The 21,320-nt window shown below is 46.6% G+C and overlaps 1 protein-coding gene across 7 annotated transcripts in view; it reads left to right on the top strand.

Moving 5' to 3' along the window:
* The window catches only part of GOLM1 (golgi membrane protein 1), a 75,050-nt gene that overhangs the window by 45,816 nt on the left and 7,914 nt on the right, over window positions 1-21,320 (top strand). For all 7 annotated transcript variants that reach the window (XM_024252742.3, XM_024252743.3, XM_063714264.1 and 4 more), the window contains exons 4-8: window positions 2,736-2,790; window positions 8,746-8,848; window positions 14,543-14,672; window positions 18,841-19,000; window positions 19,733-19,999. In XM_024252742.3, coding sequence (XP_024108510.1) covers window positions 2,736-2,790; window positions 8,746-8,848; window positions 14,543-14,672; window positions 18,841-19,000; window positions 19,733-19,999 — 715 coding nt within the window. The remainder of the gene's footprint in view (window positions 1-2,735; window positions 2,791-8,745; window positions 8,849-14,542; window positions 14,673-18,840; window positions 19,001-19,732; window positions 20,000-21,320) is intronic.

Raw genomic sequence — 21,320 nt, 5'->3', positions numbered from 1 at the left:
AGGTTGCAGTGAGCCGGAGATCATGCCATTGCACACCAGCCTGGGCAACAGAGCAAAACTCTGTCTCAAAAAAAAAAAAAGAATACATGAGCGAGTAGATGTGGAGTGCTTAGAAGAGCTCCTGGCATAAAGTGACTTGTCAGGGCATATTGGCCAATTGTTACATTGAGCTTTGACACTCATTCTTCCTACTTTTCACTTTGTGTTGTTGTTTTCTGGATTCTGTCCTCCTCTACTGTTGACTTTTCCAGCATGGTGAGACTGTGTGTGAAACCCTCCAGTTCCTAAGCTTAGACTCTGGACAGGAGAAGGAGGCCAGAAGTTAAAGTGCATCGAGAGGTCTTGTTAGTGGAGTGGCCACTGCATTCCCTTTTCTTTTTTAGTCAGCCTGGAATTTGGAGTTTGAGCTCTGAGGGAGGGAGACCTGGGCTGGTGTGGAGTGGAGTGGAGTGGTGCAGAGTTGTGCCGTGTGAGCTGGTGTGGTGTAGAGTGGTGTGGTGTGGTTTGGTTTGGTGTGTGATGTGTGGTGTATGGTGTGTGGAGCAGTATGTGATGTGTATGGTTTGGTGTGGTGTGTGGAGTAGTGTGTGGTGTGTGTGGAGTGGTGTGTGGTGTGTGTGGAGTGGAGCGGTCTGTGATGTGTGGTATGTGGTGTGGTATGTGGTGTGTGTGGTATGGAGTGTGTAGTGTGGTATGGAGTGTGTAGTGTGGTATGGTGTGTGGTTTGGTGTGGAGTGGTGTGTGTGTGGTGTGGAGTGGTGTGTGTGTGGTGTGGAGTGGTGTATGGGGTGTGGAGTGGTGTATGGGGTGTGGAGTGGTGTATGGGGTGTGGAGTGGTGTATGGGGTGTGGAGTGGTGTGGCGCGGTGTGTGGTTTGGTGTGGAATGATGTGTGGCATGGTGTGGTGTGTTTTGGTGTGGAGTGTGTGGTAGTGTGTGGTGTGTAGCATGGTGTGGAATGGTGTGTGCCGTGTGTGGAGTGGTGTGGCATGGTGTGGTGTGTGGTGTTTTGTGGAGTGATGTGTGGTGTGGTGTGTGATGTGTGTGTGGAATGGTGTGTATGTGATATGTGTGTGTGGAGTAGTGTGTGTGGTTTGGTGTGAAGTGGTGTATGGTGTGTGGTATGGTGTGATATATGGTGTGGTGTGGTTTGGTGTGGAGTGTGGTATGTGGTATGTGCCGTGGTGTGTGTTGTGTGGAGTGGTGTGGCATGGTGTGGTGTGGTTTGGTGTGGAGTGGTGTGATGTGTTGTGTGGAGCAGTGTGTGGTGTGGTATGTGATGTGTGTGGTGTGGAGTGGTGTGTGATGTGGTTTGGTGTGGAGTGGTGTGTGTGATGTGTTGTATGGTTTGGTGTGAAGTGTGTGGTGTGGAGTGGTGTGGTGTGTAGTAGTGTGGTGTGGTTTGGTGTGGTGTGGTGTGTGTGTGGCATGGTGTGTGTGTGGCGTGGTGTGTTTTGGTGTGGAGTGGGGTGTGGTGTGGAGTGGTGTGTGGTCTGGTGTGGTGTGGAGTCATATGGCATGGTGTGTGTGTGGTGTGATGTGTGTGGTGTGGTTTGGTGTGTCATGGTGTGGTTTGGTGTGGAGTGGGGTGTGGCGTGGTGTGTGTGAAGTGGTGTGTGGTGTGTTTGGGGTGTGGAGTGATGTGTGGTGGAGTGGTGTGTGGTATGGCACAGTGTGGTGTGTGGTTTGGTGTGGACTGGTGTGTGGAGTGGTGTGGCATGGTGTGGTATGTGGTGTGGTAGTGTGTGGTGTGGTGATGTGTAGTGTGCTGTGGCATGTGGAGTGGTGTGTGGTGTGTGTGGAGTGGTGTGCTGTGTGTGGAGTGGTGTGGCATGGTGTGGTGGTTTGTGGAGTGATGTGTGGTGGAGTGTGTGTGATGTGTGGTGTGGTGTGTGTGGAGTGGTGTGTGGAGTGGTGTGTGTGTGTGGTTTGGTGTGAAGTGGTATGGTGTGGTGGTGTGTGGTGTGGCGGTGTGTGGTGTGGCGTGCCATGGTGTGTCGTGTGGAGTGGTGTGGTTTGGTGTGGAGTGGTGTGGTGTTGTGTGGAGCAGTGTGTGGTGTGGTATGTGATGTGTGTGGTATGGAGTGGTGTGGTGTGATGTGGTTTGGTATGGAATGGTGTGTGTGGTGTGGTTTGGTGTGAAGTATGGTGTGGAGTGGTGTGTGGTTTGGTGTGGTGTGTGGTGTGGTGGTGTGGAGTTGTGGCATGGTGTAGTGTGGTGTGTGGTGTGGTCCGGTGGTGTGGTGTGGAGTCATATGACATGGTGTAGTGTGGAGTGGTGTGTGTGGTGTGGTTTGGTGTGTCGTGGTGTGGTTTGGTGTGGAGTGCTGTATGGTGTGGTGCCGTGTGAGGCTGCTGATTAGCCCTCTGGGTGCCCGGAGCCTCTGCTGTGTCGGGCAGGAGGAAGGAGGGCCTGGCTGGCCCTTTCCTGGAGGAGCAGCGTTTCCTGGGCTGGAGTGGGGTCTGGACCCGTTGGCTTTTGCTCGGGTCCAGAGGTGGTGGTGGTGAGCGGATCTCTAGGGCGGACAGAGGCGGTGGTGGGGAGCGGATCTCTAGGTCGGCCTGTTCCTTTTCAGCAGCAGACATGGGAGGGTCCAGCCCGAGCGCTGAGCGTGAGCTCCTTCCCTGACAGCAGCGCTGGGTTGGGGACAGGCACCATCCTTGGTTTGCATTGCATCTGGCTGTCAGGCTGAGGTGTTGGTTTGGGTGTTTCATGCGAGTTTATCTTCCTTGCAGGCGGTTTTGGTGAATAACATCACCACAGGTGAGAGGCTCATCCGAGTGCTTCAAGGTAAGTTCCGCTCGCTCCTCCATGCCAGGCACTGGCCTTTTAGGAGGAAACTCCCTTTCTTTCATTCTTCTCTAGGCCCAGGTGGGTCTCCATTATAATCTCATGGCGGATAGTGTCATGAGTCATTGAGCAATCTTTATTCTTGTTGCCTAAGTCTATCTCCTTAAGACGCTTTTCCTTGTAAAAAAAAAATATTGCCAAATACATTGCAAGCTGTTAGGTACAGAAGAGTTAAGAGTGTCACTCATGAATGTGTTAAGAGATAGTACTTATGATAGGTACATGCTCTGTTATATATATATATGGTATACATGTGACCTGTTAATTTGGTCATGCTGAATTTAGATTGTCTGCATGAAACTTAGAAAAACTGTCCAGCCCAATTTAATTCCCCCTCTTTGCCGCTCTGACTCAACTTGGCAGCTGGGGATCGGTCTTCGAGTCCTTCTGAAGCAGCCACAGAGCAGGAAGTGAGGTGCTGTCCTTTGTCGGGGGCTCCTCCTTCCGCTGTGACAGGAGGGTCAGCAGGGTCCGTGCTGCTGGGCTAAATCATCTGTTGGGCTGAATAATTTTTACTCTAAAAATGTGGTTACTGGGAAGTTAAAAATTCCCTATATGACTTGCATTATTATTCTTTTGGTCAGTGCTGGTTTCGAATTCTAGTTCTAAGTCAGGTTCTAAGAATATTAAAAAGTCTTATGTGAAAAGGGGTCACTTTGTGAAATGTGTTTGTGGGAAACGTAGGGTTACACAAAGTTGAAGAGGCTGCCTGGCTGCGGGGGTGGGAGTGGGGGGGTCTCACATAAAGGTTCAGTTTGACAGCGGTTTTGATAGAGCATACATGTCAAGTAACTCCACCAGAGTCAACACGGGGAACATACCACCCCCAAAAGCTTGCTTGTGCGCCGTGGTGATCCACTTCCCTCAGGCAGCCTCTGGTCTGCCATGTAGACTAGTTCGCATTTTTAATAATTGGGTGCATGCCGCAGATTCATAAAGCAAGTCCTTAGAGACCTACAAAGAGACTTAGTCTCCCACACAATAATAATGGGAGACTTTAACACCCCACTGTCAACAATAGACAGATGAACGAGATAGAAAGTTAACAAGGATATCCAGGACTTGAACTCAGCTCTGCACCAAACAGACCTAATATACATCTATAGAACTCTCCACCCTGAATCAACAGAATATACATTCTTCTCAGCACCACATCGCACTTATTCCAAAATTGACCACATAGTTGGAAATAAAGCACTCCTCAGCAAACGTAAAAGAGCAGAAATTATAACAAACTGTCTCTCAGACCACAGTGCAATCAAATTAGAACTCAGGATTAAGAAACTCACTCAAAACCGCACAACTACATGGAAACTGAACAACCTGCTCCTGAATGACTACTGGGAACATAACTAAAGGAAGACAGAAATAAAGATGTTATTTGAAATCAAGGAGAACAAAGACACAACATACCAGAATCTCTGGGACACGTTTAAGGCAGTGTGTAGAGGAAAATTTATAGCACTAAATGTCCACAAGAGAAAGCAGGAAAGATCTAAAATTGACACCCTAGCATCACAATTAAAAGAACTAGAGAAGCAAGAGCAAACACATTCAAAAGCTAGCAGAAGGCAAGAAATAACTAAGATCAGAGCAGAACTGAAGGAGATAGAGACACAAAAAACCCTTCAAAAAAATCAATGAATCCAGGAGCTGGTTTTTTGAAAAGATCAACAAAATTGATAGACCACTAGCAAGACTAATAAAGAAAAAAAGAAGAATCAAATAGATGCAATAAAAAATAATAAAGGGGATATCACCACCGATCCCACAGAAATACAAACTACCATCAGAGAATACTATAAACACATCTACGCAAATAAACTAGAAAATCTAGAAGACATGGGATAAATTCCTGGACACAAACACCCTCCCAAGACTACCAGGAAGAAGTTGAATCTCTGAATAGACCAATAACAGGCTCTGAAATTGAGGCAATAATTAATAGCCTACCAACCAAAAAAAGTCCAGAACCAGACAGATTCACAGCTGAATTCTACCAGAGGTACAAAGAGGAGCTGGTACTATTCCTTCTGAAACTATTCTAATCAATAGAAACAGAGGGAATCCTCCCTAACTCATTTTGTGAGGCCAGCATCATCCTAATACCAAAGCCTGGCAGAGACACAACAAAAAAAGAAAATTTTAGACCCATATCCCTGATGAACATCGATGCAAAAATCCTCAATAAAATACTGGTAAACCAAATCCAGCAGCACATCAAAAAGCTTATCCAACACAATCAAGTTGGCTTCATCCCTGGGATGCAAAGATGGTTCAACATATGCAAATCAGTAAACATAATCCATCATATTAACAGAACCAAGATAAAAACCACATGATTATCTCAATAGATGCAGAAAAGGCCTTTGACAAAATTCAGCAGCCCTTCATGCTAAAGACTCTCAATAAACTAGGTATTGATGGGACGTATCTCAAAATAATAAGAGCTATTTATGACAAACCCACAGCCATTATCATATTGAATGGGCAAAAACTGGAAGCATTCCCTTTGAAAACTGGCACAAGACAGGGATGCCCTCTCTCACCACTCCTATTCAACATAGTGTTGGAAGTTCTGGCCAGGGCAGTCAGGCAGGAGAAAGAAATAAAGGGTATTCAATTAGGAAAAGAGAAAGTCAAATTGTCCCTGTTTGCAGATGACATGATTGTATGTTTAGAAAACCCCATTGTCTCAGCTCAAAATCTCCTTAAGCTGATAAGCAACTTCAGCACAGTCTCAGAATACAAAATAAATGTGCAAAAATCACAAGCATTCCTATACACCAATAACAGACAAACAGCCAAATCATGAGTGAACTCCCATTCACAATTGCTTCAAAGAGAATAAAATACCTAGGAATCCAACTTACAAGGGACTTGAAGGACCTCTTCAAGGAGAACTACAAACCACTGCTCAATGAAATAAAAGGACACAAACAAATGGAAGAACATTCCGTGCTTATGGATAGGAAGAATCTATATTGTGAAAATGGCCATACTGCCCAAGGTAATTTGTAGATTCAGTGCCATCCCCATCGAGCTACCAATGACTTTCTTCACAGAATTGGAAAAAACTACTTTGAAGTTCATATGGCACGAAAAAAGAGCCCACATTGCCAAGACAATCCTAAGCAAAAAGAACAAAGCTGGAGGCATTATGCTACCTGACCTCAAACTATACTACAAGGCTACAGTAACCAAAACAGCATGGTACTGGTACCAAAACAGGGATATAGACCAATGGAACAGAACAGAGCCCAGAGAAATAATACCACACATCTACAACCATCTGATCTTTGACAAACCTGACAAAAACAAGCAATGGGAAAAGGATTCCCTACTTAATAAATGGTGCTGGGAAAACTGGCTGTCCATATGTAGAAAGCTGAAACTGGATCCCTTCCTTACACCTTATACAAAAATTAATTCAAGATGGATTAAAGACTTAACTGTTAGACCTAAAACCATAAGAACCCTAGAAGAAAACTTAGGCAATACCACTCAGGACATAGGCATGGGCAAGGACTTCATGTCTAAAACACCAAAAGCAATGGCAACAGAAGCCAAAATAGGCAAATGGGATCTAATTAAACTAAAGAGCTTCTGCACAGCAAAAGAAACTACCATCAGAGTGAACAGGCAAGCTACAGAATGGGAGAAAATTTTTGAATCTACCTATCTGACAAATGGCTAATATCCAGAATCTACAAAGAACTTAAACAAAATTTAGAAGAAAAAAACCCCATCAAAAAGTGGGCGAAGAATATGAACAAGCGCATCTCAAAAGAAGACATTTATGCAGCCAACAGACGCATGAAAAAATGCTCATGATCACTGGTCATCAGAGAAATGCAAATCAAAACCACAATGAGATACCATCTCACAGCAGTTTAGAATGACGATCATTAAAAAGTCAGGAAACAACAGGTGCTGGAGAGGATGTGGAGAAATAGGAACACTTTTACACTGTTAGTGGGACTGTAAACTAGTTCAACCATTGTGGAAGACAGTATGGTGATTCCTCAAGGATCTAGAACTAGAAATACCATTTGACCCAGCCATCCCATTACTGGGTATATATACCCAAAGGATTTTAAATCATGCTATCGTAAACACACATGCACACGTATGTTTATTGTGGCACTATTCACAATAACAAAGACATGGAATCAACCCAAATGTCCATCAATGATAGACTGGATTAAGAAAATGTGGCACATATACACCATGGAATACTATGCAGCCATAAAAATGGACGAGTTTATGTCCTTTGTAGGGACATAGATGAAGCTGGAAACCATCATTCTGAGCAAACTGTCACAAGGACAGAAAACCAGACACCGCATGTTCTCACTCATAGGTGGAAATTGAACAATGAGAACACTTGGGCACAGGGCAAGGAACATCTGGGGCCTGTCGTGGGGTGGGGGGAGGGGGGAGGGATGGCATTAAGAGAAATTACCTATTGTAAATGACGAGTTAACGGGTGCAGCACACCAACATGGCACATGTATACATATGTAACAAACCTGCACGTTGTGCACATGTACCCTAGAATTTAAAGTATGATTAAAAAATAATAATAATTGGGTGCATGCATACAGATGGAATCAGACCATCTGTGTCATTTTTTGCCTGCCTTTTCTCACTCAGCATAGTTATTTGTGATTCGTCCATGTCATTGTGATACAAGTCATTCATTTCTTTGACTGCTGAGTTGTATTCCGTTATCTCCTGCCTAGTTGGATTGTGGGGTGTGTTCAGTTAGGCATATTAAAGTATCGTTTATATACAAGAACATTTACCCCTCGTGGGTACAGTTGGATAAGTCCTGACAAATAGTCTTGCGGATCACCACTGCAGTCAACATGGCAGCTGCCCGCCGCTCCAGGACCCCTCACCCATGCCCTGCGAAGTCACCAGTCCCCTCTCTGTCTAGGCCCAGCACCCACCCAGCTGTTCTCTTTGCCACAGCTTTGTCTCTTGGGGGTGTCACGTGCGTGCTTTTGGGATGAGTCCGTGTTGTGTGTATCATAATTCATGGAATGCTTCCATTTTATTTCACTTTATTTTCCACCTAAGACTATGGTAGGTCTAGTGTTGTGAGGGCCCACCTTGGAGATGCCGGCATCTGTCCTGGCCTGTCTGTCCTGGCTGTGTCTGGGCCTGGCTGCTGCTGCTGCTGCCCACTCTGGTATCCCCCTAGTGGCTGCCTTCCCCTCTGCCCCAGCTTGGCCCTTTGTCCACTGGGGCTCTTTTATGAGCCAAGTCATCAGGGCAGCAGGGATGGGGCTGATTAATTTCCTTAAAGAAAGCCGCTCTTTCCCTGATGAGAGTGTTGGGTGATTAAATGGGCACAGGGCCTTGGAGAGTGGCTTGGCTGTGAATAAATGACGAGGGAGGATGCTGGCACGTAGCCTGGTGGCCGAGGGCAGGGTGTCCAGCAGGAGTGGCTGCTTATCTGACCAAACATCAAAAATCAGTGTTTTACAGATGGAAGGATGAGTCGGCCAGGGATGAGGCCAGGGTGGTGTGTGTGACCTTTGGGGACAGCTCGGGGCTTATGATGTCTACAAAAGAGACAGGCACACAGAAGCTTCCAATATACATTAAAGGCTAGAGGCCAAAAAGGAGATTTAAGAGAGACATTTGGGAAAGGATCAAGACGCAGGTTCTTTCGGCTTGCTGCTCTTCCAGAGCACTCTCCACAGCTGGGGTGTAGTGACTCTGGGGAGGGGCTGTGTTTTCAGCTTTTTCTCTCTCCCCTCCTTTGTCCCAATCTGTCCTTGCCCTTTATGGTCTGATGTGTGAGTCTGCCTCTGTCATATTTTGGCTGAATGGCATGACAGCTGTGCCGGTGACCTGTGCAATTCCTTGTCCCCCTTGGTGTAGACCAGTTAAAGACCCTGCAGAGGAATTACGGCAGGCTGCAGCAGGATGTCCTCCAGTTTCAGAAGAACCAGACCAACCTGGAGAGGAAGTTCTCCTATGACCTGTAAGTGTACCTCAGAGCGTGTGCCACAGTGCAGGGTGCACGCCACCTGGGAGGTGGGGGGTTAAGCTGAGACGTAACCTCTGATAGAGCATGCACCTTCTGCTCCATGCAGGACTCTGAGAAAGGCACGGGCCCCTCTAGGATTCATGTCCTACACAAATGCACAAGGAGGCCAGCTCTCAGCAGGAAATGAATTTCTCAGCATGCCTTAAAATGTAACTTAAAACTCTGTAAGGCACAGGTGTACTGGTTAAGTCAACAACATAAAGCTTTAAAAATGTGTTTCATAGGTGCTCACGCGTGAGCTAAATCAAATTCGTTGACTAAAAGACATTTTGGCAAAATATTGATATAGTAATAGTTTATTGCCTGGCGATCACATTGTGGACATTTTGTTTTCTTTAGACTTTTCAGTGATTTTCCCAATTTTTACAGTGAGAATGGAATACTTTGATAATCAAAACCAAGCAATATTAAACTATTAAAAAGTGAGCTAAGCCCCTTGGGAAGATAGTAAAAACCAGTTTGCAAGCCAGAGGATAAAGTTGTGTTTATTTTTTCCACTTTTTTTCCTCATAAAAACAATATAGCTAACGTGTGGGAAGTTTGGGATTCAGAGAGAACCAACCACCCACGGCCCAGCCCTCATGACTGTCTTTTCCCTTTGACTTAACTCTCTCCAGTCCATGCCCAAGTTCACATGAATGTTTACTTAATTGCAGTCATCATCAAAAAATTTTAATCATTTTTTTACTTACTTGCATTATGTATGTGTGTGTGTGTGTATATACTTTTTCTTTTTTTTTTTTGAGACGGAGTCTCACCGTCCCCCATGCTGGAGTGCAGTGGCACGATCTCGGCTCACTGCAACCTCCACCTCCCAGGTTCCACCTCCCAGGTTCAAGCAGTTCTCATGTCTCAGCCTCCTGAGTAGCTGGGACTACAGGTGCCCACCACCACACCCAGCTAATGTTTGTATTTTTTTAGTCGAGATAGAGTTTCACCATGTCAGCCAGGCTGTTCTTGAGCGCCTGACCTCAGGTGATCCACCTGTCTTGGCCTCCCAAAGTGCTGGGATTACAGGTGTGAGCCACTGTGCCCGGCCATATTCTTAGTCACAAACATTTTATTTTATTTTATTTTATTTTATTTTTTGAAACAGAGTCTCGCTCTGTCACCCAGACTGGAGTGCAGTGGTGCAATCTTGGCTCACTGCAACCTCTGCCTCCTGGGTTCAAGCAGTTCTTCAGCCTCAGCCTCAGCCTCCTGAGTAGCTGGGACTACAGGTGCCCGCCACCACGCCCGGGGTTTCTGCTAAAACCCTGTCATTGGTCAGGCTGGTCTCAAACTCCTGACCTCATGATCTGCCTGCCTCAGCCTCCCAAAGTGCTGAGATTACACACGTGAGTCACGGCACCTGGCCACAAAAATTTTATTTATAAAAGTAAAATTAGGTAGACATGCAGTGATAAAAGGAATTTTAAGGATAAAAATATCCATTGCCATAATTTGTCTCCTAAATAATGACAACACATTAGCTATAGCCTCTTTTTTTTTTTTTTTTTTTTTTTGAGATGGAGTTTCACCGCTCTTGTTTCCCAGGCTAGAGTGCAGTGGTGCGATCTCAGCTCACTGCAACCTCTGCCTCCCTGGTCCAAGTGATTCTCCTGCCTTAGCCTCCCGAGTAGCTGGGATTACAGGCACGTGCCACCACACCTGGTTAATTTTTGTATTTTTAGTAGAGATGGGGTTTCACCATGTTGGCCAGGCTGGTCTCGAACGCCTGACCTCAAGTGATCCACTCGTCTTCGTCTCTCAAAGTGCTGGGATTACAGGTGTGAGCTACTGTGCCCGGCCAGCCTCTTATTTTTTAATTTTTAAATTTAAAAAATTATATTAACTTGCATTATATTTAAAACATCCATATAGCTCCTAATTGTCTTTTAAAAATTACTGTTTTGGATTATTTCCTTCTAAAAGGCTCATCTGTAGTTTAGCTTGTTGCTGGGTGTGAATTGTCAAATTGCATTCTGAAAGGATTTGAGCCATCTGTGTGGTCACCAGCAACCTGGGAGAATCAGTTGCCTCACATGCATTGCGTTCTTCAGCATTTCCATGTTCCTCCAAAACATTGTCCACCTGCCGTAATATCTTCCTACTAACTTTATAACCACATACAACTGAAAACATGAAGCCCCAAGTACACGTCTCTGTAGAGGACATGAGCAGCCAGTCAATAGAAGGGAAATGTGATTGTCACTCATGTGTGTGGAATCTTATTCAGCTATGCCAGTGGTTCTCACGTGGGAGCAGTCTTGTCCCTAGTAGGCCTTTGGCAATGTTTGGAGACATTTTTGTCTGTCATGGCTTACAAGGAGGCTGCTACTGGCATCTAGTGGGTAGAGGTCGGGGACACTGCTAAACATCCTATAGTCCACAAGAGAGCTTCCCACAGTCATGTTTTATCTGGCCTAAAACATGTACAGTGCTAAGGTTGAGAAACCTTGAGTTAGGCTGATAATTAAAGAATTGCATTTAGACAGAAATGAAGTACCTCGGTCTTATTATTCATCCTTAAAGAAACCTTAATGCAAATATTTCCCTCATATAGATTGAAACACAAAAAGCCATAAATGGCTTCACTTGATAAGTGTTGGCCGAGAAGGTTTTGACCTAGCTGGAAATCAGTCAGGGCCCAGTGACAGGGAAGGAATCTCTGCTCCCCATGTAGGAGAGCTTGGGCGGAGGCGACGGGTGGACACCTCTGAGCTGGGCTGGAGACGCATGTAGGACGCACTCCTTTTGCTCCTGGCAGGTTGATACCTAGATTGAAAGCTCTTTCTGGCTGACTGTGCCTATTTCACTACTTGTGCCCAAGGCCCTGTACCAGATATGCAGTGCTTCCCAGGGATAACATGTTCGTGGAGTGTTGGAAGCAAAAGAGAGCTAGTTATTCTTAACTTTCTTTGGATTATAGAATCTTTTAGAGAATCTTTTAGAGAATCTGATAAAAAGTACGAACACTTTGTTAGCAAACTTATAAATGGACAATTGCCTAAAGTGTGCCATTTGTGCAAATTATATGGGCCTCTGAAACATATCTGCGCGCCCTCTCTTAAAACATCCTGTCTGGTCTAATCTTTCTATAGAAGGCAGTGCCGAGAACACAAAAGCTGATGGAAAGGCCAGGTTTTCCTGATGTACAAGGTAGTGTTCTTTCCGTTTGAATCAGTCAGCACACATCCCACTTTTTACTCTCCTACACCTGTGGCAGGCATCACTAAGCAATCAGTGCACTCCATCCGAAAATAGCCTTGCGTTCTTTCTCCCTGAAGCACCTGGAGTCAGCACATGAGATGAACCGCTCGCCATCTCATCTCCCTGCTATGAGGAGACAGTTTCCAATGTTGATACTGGAATATAAAGTAATAGAGTGATGGTCGGTGCCCCGGGTGATGGGATCACCTGCCCTGATAGATCCTTGTACTGAACACATTCCATCAGTGGCACTCTGGCCATCAGTTGCACCAGTTAGAATAATCACTAGTGGCCAAGTCCTGTATTCCTCTCCAATTTAGCTCCAGTTAGTGCTGGAATATTTGCCACTTACATGTAAGAAAAAGCCAACCTGAGTCCTCAGGAAGAAACACTGTCACAGTCTGCATGACCTTTGTCTCAGAATTGAGGATGGAGGTAGTTCGGTTCCTGGCTCTCAAGTTGGAACATGGAAAGCCGCAGTTCATCTGCAAGGCTGTGAGATAAAGGCTCTTTGTACTTGATTTTAGCAGGGCCGGGAGCAGGTGCAATCAGTACTTCCCTTTTGCAGGTTTAAAGGTTCAGGGATAGCAAATGACCTGCTCATTTAGTTCTGCAGTATACAGACAGCTTTTTCTTCGCTATGTTTCAGCTCCTGTGCACTAATCTACCACCTGTGTCTTGTATGTTTGTGAGAATTGTATTTAAATGAAATTTTCACCTGATCTGTCAGCTGTTGAAGGTCAGGAACTCTGCACTGCATTATTTCCATAGCACCTGGTTCCCTTCTCTGTGTGTGGTACATTGCGACCCAGTGGTGCTTTGAACTGAAGGGTATATTCCAAGAGTCAGAGGTTGAAGTAGTACTCACTCACATTTGGCTCTGAAATGCCTGCACCTCAGAAAAGGTGAGCTGTGTGGTGGAGAGGGCACAACAGTAAGGAGCCCTGGAGTCTGGCTTCAGTTTCCACCTCCCTCTGACCCTGGTCCATGCCAGACAACCTTGTCACCCCTTAGTATTCTTATTTGCAAAACGAGTGGGTAATTCTCTTAATTACCTCATAGCTCTGGCACTTGTCAAAATACTCTTAAAATAAATCCAGGCAGAAAGCTGAAGCAATGCAACAGCAATTCAACCGAGTGTCCTCCAGTTCAAGTTTTGTTTTGTTTTTTTTTGAGACGGAGTCTCACTCTGTTGCCCAGGCTGGAGTGCAGTGGTGCGATCTCGGCTCACTGCAAGCTCCGCTTCCCGGGTTCACGCCATTCTCCTGCCTCAGCCTCCCGAGTAGCTGGGACTACAGGCGCCCACCACCACGCCCAGCCAATTTTTTGTGTTTTTAGGAGAGATGGGGTTTCACCATGTTAGCCAGGATGGTCTCCATCTCCTGACCTGGTGATCCACCCGCCTCGGCCTCCCAAAGTGCTGGGATTACAGGCGTGAGCCACTGCGCCCGGCCCCAGTTCAAGTTTTGATACTACCCACTTAGCACAGACCCCCTAGGTTAAGGGGCTCCCTCCCATACTACTGCTCCCACCTCAGATGCCAGCCACAAGTCTGACGTGTTCCCTAGCCACCCTCACTTCTGCCTGGCTGGATGCAGCTTTAGGGTTAGCCGCCACCCCCTCAGGTTTGATAATTTGCCAGAATGACTGTCACAGAATTCAGGAAAGCTGTTTTTACTTTTACAGAGCAGCCCAGTGGTAGAGTCCTAAGGCGAGGGCTGGCGCCATGCGGAAGGCAGGAATGGCTGCCCTGTGGAGTCAGCCGCCCCCATCCAGTGCATCGTTATGCTCCCCAGCCAGAAAGCTCCCCAAGCCTTGTGGTCCGGAGTTTGTCTGAGTGTTTTATATAGGCATGATTGATTAAACCATCGGCCATAGAGTTGAACTAAATCTCCACTCCTTCTCCCCTCCCCCACTCCCCAGAGGAGGTGGAGCTAAAAGTTCCAACTTTCCAGTCATGTGACTAGTTCTTCTGGCAGTCAGCCTCTGTCCTGAAACTATCTGACGCCCATCCTTCCCCACCTCCAAGACCCCCTTATTAGTATAAACTCAAGTATGGTCCAGAGGGGCTTGTTGTAAATAGCCAGATACCCCCTCAGGAACTTCCAAGGCTTTTAAGAGCTCTGTGCCAGTAGCCAGGGACAAAGACCAATACATATATTTTTTATTATTCTACAGATTGTATGTTAAAAAAAATTTTTTTCCTGATCAGTAAAGTTCACTGTTTTAGAACAGTGGGATGATGATTTTTAGTGTGTTTCTTTTGGTCATTTAATTGTTGAACACAGACATGTGTTGCCCTGTCTTAAGTGCCCTCTTCAGATGAAGTGCCTGAAGCAGGAAGAGGGTCTGTGTCTCTTATGGAAGTGGATGTCACTGTCCAGCAGAGACACAGCCATAGACATCAGGCCCTTCCTTTGCTTTCTTTCACCAAAGGAGCCAGTGCATCAATCAGATGAAGGAGGTGAAGGAACAGTGTGAGGAGCGAATAGAAGAGGTCACCAAAAAGGGGAATGAAGCTGTAGCTTCCAGAGACCTGAGTGAAAACAACGACCAGAGACAGCAGGTAACTGGGGAATTTTTACCAAGAGTTTCTAGAAGGTACCGCTACCTTCAGACATTTTGTTTCTTTTATGTGCCGCCTGGCTTTCTCTGGACTCTGCCCTCCTTTGTGGGCTTGGCTCCCTGAGATATAACAAAGCAGAACCTGGTCCTGGGATGACTGGACCCTAACCAAGGGTTCTGGCCTTCAGCCCCACTTCCCAGGCTCAGGGCTTTACAGGAATTATCGTATTTAAAGCTTGCAGCCAGCCTGGGAGAGAATTGCTGTTTTCCTGATTTGAGGACCCCAGCCCCATGGGAGGGGTTAAGTTCTGTGGCCAGCGTCACACCACCTGGTCAGTGGTAGAGCCCATCAAGACCTCAGGTCTGGCCAACTCCATGTCTCATGCTGTCATTCCACCTCCTGTGCAGAGCACAGCCCACGAAGCTGCTGCTTGAAGCCTTCTGGGTGATCTTTGAGAGTTTTTTAAAAATATAGCAGCTTTATTAAGATATAATTTGCATTCCCTATGATTCACCCATAGAAAATTTACAATTCATGGGTTCTGGGTATATTCACAGAGTTATGCAGCCATCACCACAGTCAATTTCAGAACATTTTTATTGGCACAAAAGAAACCCTGTATCCCTTAGTTCTCTCTTCAGTCCCCACAGCCCTAGACAGCCAACTGCTAATGTACTTTGTGTCTCTTGATTTGCCTCATCTGGACAATTTCCTGTCAATAGAATCATATATGTGTGGCCTTTTGTGTTTGGCTTTTTTTTTTTTGAGAGGGCATCTCGCTCTGTCACCCAGGCCGGAGTGCAGTGGCGTGATCTCAGCTCACTGCAGCCTCCGCCTCCCAGGTTCAAGCGATTCTCCTGCCTCAGCCTCCCTAGTAGCTGGGATTACAGGCACCCACCACCACACCCGGCTAATTTTTGTATTTTTAGTAGAGACGGGGTTTCATCATGTTGGCCAGGCTGGTCTTGAACACCTGACCTCAAGTGATCCGCCCACTTTAGCCTCCCAAAGTGCTGGGATTACAGGCGTGAGCCACCGCACCCGGACTGTCTGGCATCTTTGACTGAGTATGAATACTTCAGGGCTCATCGGGGTTGCAGCATGTGTCTGTACTGCATTCCCTTTAATGGCTGATTAATCCATCCTGTGGATAGACCACATGTGGTTTATTCATCATCAGTTGATGGGCATTTGGAGTGTTTCCATGTTTTGGCTATTATGAATAATGCCGTATGAACATGAAGCTTTTGTATGGTCATATGTTTTCATTTCTCTTGGTTAATACCTAGGAGTGGAACTGCTGGGTTATATGGTAATCTATATTTAACCTATTGAGAAACTCCCAGACTTCTTCCAAAGTGGCCATACCATTTTCAACTGCCACCAGTAATTTATGAGAGCTCCAGTTTCTTCACATCCTTGCCAACTCTTGATATTACCTTTTTCATGATACCCGTCCTAGCAGGTGTGGAGTGGCAGCTCATTGTTGTTTGGGTTTGCATTTCCCTAATAACTATGATATCCGTGATGATATTGAGCATCTTTTCACATGTTTCATTGGCCATTTGTATATCTTCTTTGAAGAAATGTCTATTCAGGTCCTTTGGTCATTTTTTAATTGAGTGATTTTTATTATTGAATTGTAAGACTTTTTAAAATCTATTTTATTAAAGATATAATGGATATATGATTTGCAAGGTTTTTTTTCCAATTCTGTGGGGTTTTTCACTTTCTTGCTGGTGTTTAGTTGAAGCCCAAAAGTTCTTAATTTTGACAAAATCCATTTTATTTATTTTTTCTTTTGTTGTGTGTTTTTGGTGTTATATCTAGTAACACTTTGCCTGACCCAAGATCTTGAAGATTTACTGTTACATTTTCTTCTCAGAGTTTTGTCATTCTTAGTTCTTACGTTTAAGCCTGTGATTCATTTTCAGTTAATTTAATTCTTGCATATGTTGTGAGGTAGAGCTCCCACTTCATTCTTGTGTGTGTGTGTGTGTGTGTGGTTATCAAGTTGTCTCAGTAATCACTTGTTGAAAGAAAGACTGCTTTTCCCCCACTGAATTGTCTTGGCACCTCTGTCAAAGTATGAGGGTTTTTAGTGAGCCTGAGTGTTTTAGTGAGCCTGAGTCCCTTGGCTGTGAATGTCCCCTATGCTTCTCCTCAGTACCCACTCCCTACCCCAGTAGGACAGAGTGGCTGGAATGGGCTGGAGTTGAGTAGCTTCCTTCTCCCACCTGGAAGTCTAGAGCTTACTGGAGTTGGGTGTTTCATTCCCCCACGTCAGTTAGGCTCAGATAATATGCCGGCAGGAGCTCTGGGTAATGCACTCCTCGTGAGGGCCAGCCTGGTTAAGGAGAATAGAGCACTCTGGCCTGTTTCAGAATGGTTCCTTTCCCTGCCACACTGCTGGAAGCACAAGCCGATTTTTCTCTGATATTCACTGAGAGCCTGGTTGAGCTCCTAGGGGTAAAACTCATAAGTATGGGAGTCCCTTATGACTGGGGCAGGTTTTTTCTTTCTTTTTTTTTTTTTTCTTTTTGAGTTGGAGTTTCGCTTTTATCGCCCAGGCTGGAGTGCAAGGGCGCAATCTTGGCTCACCACAACCTCTGCCTCCCGGGTTCAAGCAGTTCTCCTGCCTCAGCCTCCCGAGTAGCTGGGATTACAGGCATGCGCTACCACACCTGGCTAATTTTGTATTTTTTAGTAGATCGGGGTTTCTCCATGTTGGTCAGGCTGGTCTCGAACTCCTGACCTCAGGTGATCAGCCCATCTCAGCCTCCCAAAGTACTGGGATTACAGGCATGAGCCACCACGCCCGGCCAGGGCAGGTTTTTAACTCTCAGACTCATCCACACTGAGCCTCAAACAGTTCATAACTGGACAGGTCAGGCCCTCCCACCCCGACACCAGTTCCCGTGGTGATGTCTGCTGGAGCCTGTCCTGGTGAGCTGGGACTCGCTGTATTGGGCTGTCTGTCTCCAGGCTTAAGGACAGTGATTTACACTCTGTCCTCACCTCTCCTATGGATCCAAGAAGAGCTGATAACTTTTCAGTCTGTTTAGTTTTTTACTTGTTAGGACTAAGTGGTGACTTCTAAGCTTCTCACATGAGGAACTGAAAACTGGAAGTCTTCTAATACAGATGCTTGAAGGTGTACATTTCTTCTAAGCACTGCTGGAGCTGCTTCCCATAAGTTTTGGTATGCTGTGTTTTTGTTTTGTGTCAAAGCATTTTCTTTCTTTCTTTTTTTTTTTTTTGAGACACAGTCTCGCTCTTTCACCCCAGGCTAGAGTGCAATGGCATGATCTCGGCTCACTGCAACCTCCGCCTCCCAGGTTCAAGCAATTTTCCTGCCTCAGCCTCCCAAGTAGCTGGAATCACAGGTGCCTGCCACCACACCTGGCTAATTTTTGTATTTTTAGTAGAGATGGGGTTTCACCATGTTGGCCAGGCTGGTCTCAAACTTCTGACCTCTGGTGATCCACCCGCCTCAGCCTCCCAAAGTGCTGGGATTACAGGTGCGGGCCACCGCGCCTGGCTGTCCAAGCATTTTCTAATTTGCATTGTGGTTTATTGTTGGACTCATTGGTTATTTAGGAGTGTGTTGTTTAATTTCCAAATATTTGCACATGTCATAAGTTTCATCCTGTTATTGATTTATAATCCATTCCATTTCTATTAGATAATTTACTTTGTGTGATTTTAGTTATTTAAGTATATGGAGGCTTGCTTTGTGGCCTGCCATTTGTCCATCCTGGAAAATATTCTGTGTGTGCCTGAGAAGCAGGTGTGTTTGCCCTTGCTGGGCTGAGGGTTCTGCAGATGTTTGTTTCGTCAAGGAGTATTGTGTCGTTCGTGTCTTTTTTGTTGTTGATCTTCCGCCTAGGTATTTTATTATTCTGTAAGTGCTTCCTCTCAGCAGAATCACTGCCCAGTTTTATTCTGTATTGACAGTACTTTCTGGGAGACCTTGACTCAACCTCTTGTCTTCTGATTTACGCCACATGACCAGGGCGTGACCAGAGTAGACCGTGGTGTTTCTCGGGGTCTTGGTTGGAAGGATATGGTGGTGGGATTGGTGGGATTCATTGCATTGGTGGGATTCTTGTACCGCTTCTGCTCACAGAGCCCTGCCCTGGCTGGCTGTCCTGTGCTTCTGTTTCAGCTCCAAGCCCTCAGCGAGCCTCAGCCCAGGCTGCAGGCAGCAGGCCTGCCACGCACAGAGGTGCCACAAGGGAAAGGAAACGTGCTCGGTAACAGCAAGTCCCAGACACCAGCCCCCAGTTCCGAAGTGGTTTTGGATTCAAAGAGACAAGTTGAGAAAGGTAAGCAGAGCCCAGCAGTTGCCCTGTTCCCAGCTCTCCAGAGCCCCGTCAGAGGAAGCAGTCCCAGCAAGCTGCTGAGGCAGTCAGTGAACCCGGCAGCGGTGCAGCCAGGAGCAGGGACGTGTCTCTCTGGGCCCCTGGAATTGGGGCTTTGGGGCTTCTCTGACTGATGTCTCCTCCTTGTAAACGAAGTGCCTTGTTTTTGGGCAGCTGTGTAGAGAAAGGCCCAGGCTGCACCTTTATGCAGGACATTGGTGGGCTTGTGGGACTCAGGGGAGGCGGCTGAGCCCCAGACACTGGGAACCAGGAGGCTGCTGTGTCCTTGAGCAAGCCCCGCGTGGGCCTGCCTGCCCTGGTTCCCAAGTGCTTGCTCCAGCGGACATGACGATCAGGTCACTCAGCAGGATACCCTCTTCCCTTTATACCTTGTCAAGGTAATCTAGTCCAGGTGGTTTTTTGTTTTTTTTTGTTTTTTTGTTTTTTTGTTTTGGGGTAAGCTACTTTTCCCTTCGTCGCGGTTCTGACAATGAGCTGCAGGCACAGAAAGGCCTGCAGTCTGTGGCTGAGGTCACAAAAGGAGCTACCTGGTTGTTCTCCTGTGTGCAGCCCACCCCACCCCCACTCCTTGGGAAGGCTCTGGGAATTGAGTGGCACCAGGTTTTGCTTTTTTTTTTTTTTTTTTTTTTAAATCAAATGCTGGCGAGGTCACAGCTAACTGTGTTCTGTGCACAGAGGAAACCAATGAGATCCAGGTGGTGAATGAGGAGGAGCCGCAGAGGGACAGGCTGGGGCTGCCGCAGGAGCCAGGCCGGGAGCAGGTGGTGGAAGACAGACCCGTGGGTGGAAGAGGCTTCGGGGGAGCCAGAGAACTGGGCCAGACCCCACAGGTGCCGGCTGCCCTGTCAGTGAGCCAGGAAAATCCGGAGATGGAGAGCCCTGAGCGAGACCAGCTTGTCATCCCCGATGGACAGGAGGAGGAGCAGGAAGCTGCCAGGGAAGGTGGGTGTGAAGCTTCGGGGGCCGCTGTGGACTCCCTTCCACCAGACACCCAGCCCACCTCCATCTCCTTCCCAGCCCACCTCCATCTCCTTCCCAGCACCAACGGATCACCCTGAATTGTACCAAACAGCAGTCCACAATTTGCCAATTCCTTTTCGTTTGAAGGTTTCTTATTCGTTATCAAGAGGGAGGCGGGAAGGAAGAGCAGCATATGCTCTAGAACTCGAGGTTTTAGACGCAATTTGGCAGGGAGTCGAGGGGACCTTGCAGGTGGGTGGCCTGCAGATGGGTGCTTAGCATCAAGTGGACGCCCCCTCCTGGCAGGCAGGCCACATGCCCCATCTTTGTATGTCCACTGTCATGCAGTGTCTGGTACCATTTAGACAATCAGTGCCTAGTGAATGAATGATTGAAGGAAGGAAGGAATATTGGGTAGATGAAGGTTAATGCATATGTGAACATTGAGAAAAAATGACATGTGAATCACTCCTTTTTGGTTTGGTTGACTTTTTTCTTTTTAAATAAATAAAGGGTAGGAATCGGAGATCAACCGACTATTCCAGGATGTATTTCAGTCCCTTCAGATATGGAAAATGTCCTTCCCACCTGCGCCAGGAACACTTCTGAGGACATGACACCTGCGCTCTGGGGTGGACCAAGCCACAGAAGTGGGAGAACACACTTATTTGCAGAAGTTACCTTGATGCCATTTAAATCTAATTTTCACTTCAGTGTCTTACTGAAGAATGTGTCCTCCCAAGTTCCAGTTAAAGAATTGCATTTTGTCAGCCTCCCTCTAAGTATCCCTGCTCTGTCCCTGTGTTCCGTGCCCACCCAGCAAGAAGATGCTTGTGGTGTGTGAGGCGGGGAGATCCCACTGGCTGGCTCAGCCTGTGGCGCTTCAGTGTCAGATCCCTCAGCGTCTGGTCACAAAGCGTAACAAAGGTGGGCCTGAGATGCCATAGTGCCTGCAGGATGCACCTGCTTCTAGACGCAGGTGTGATGACCTCATTTAAAGAAACGCACTGGACACATAGGCCTGTGCAGTTTCCACCCCAGGCAGTGAGCCAGAGAAAGACTAGAGCTGCTTTTCCAGGTGTGCACTTTTAAAAAAGATTTTGTTTGGCCGGGCGCAGTGGCTCACGCCTGTAATCCCAGCACTTTGGGAGGCCGAGGTGGGCGGATCATGAGGTCAGGAGTTCGAGACCATCCTGGCCAATATGGTGAAACCCATCTTTTCTAAAAATACAAAAATTAGCTGGGCATGGCAGCACATGCCTGTAATCCCAGCCACTCAGGAGGCTGAGGCAGGAGAATCGCT

This window comes from Pongo abelii, chromosome 13, assembly GCF_028885655.2.
Source record: "Pongo abelii isolate AG06213 chromosome 13, NHGRI_mPonAbe1-v2.0_pri, whole genome shotgun sequence".
Lineage (NCBI taxonomy): Eukaryota > Metazoa > Chordata > Mammalia > Primates > Hominidae > Pongo > Pongo abelii.
The sequence above is the reverse complement of the archived record's forward strand: the minus strand, read 5'-3'. Positions and strand labels throughout refer to the sequence as shown.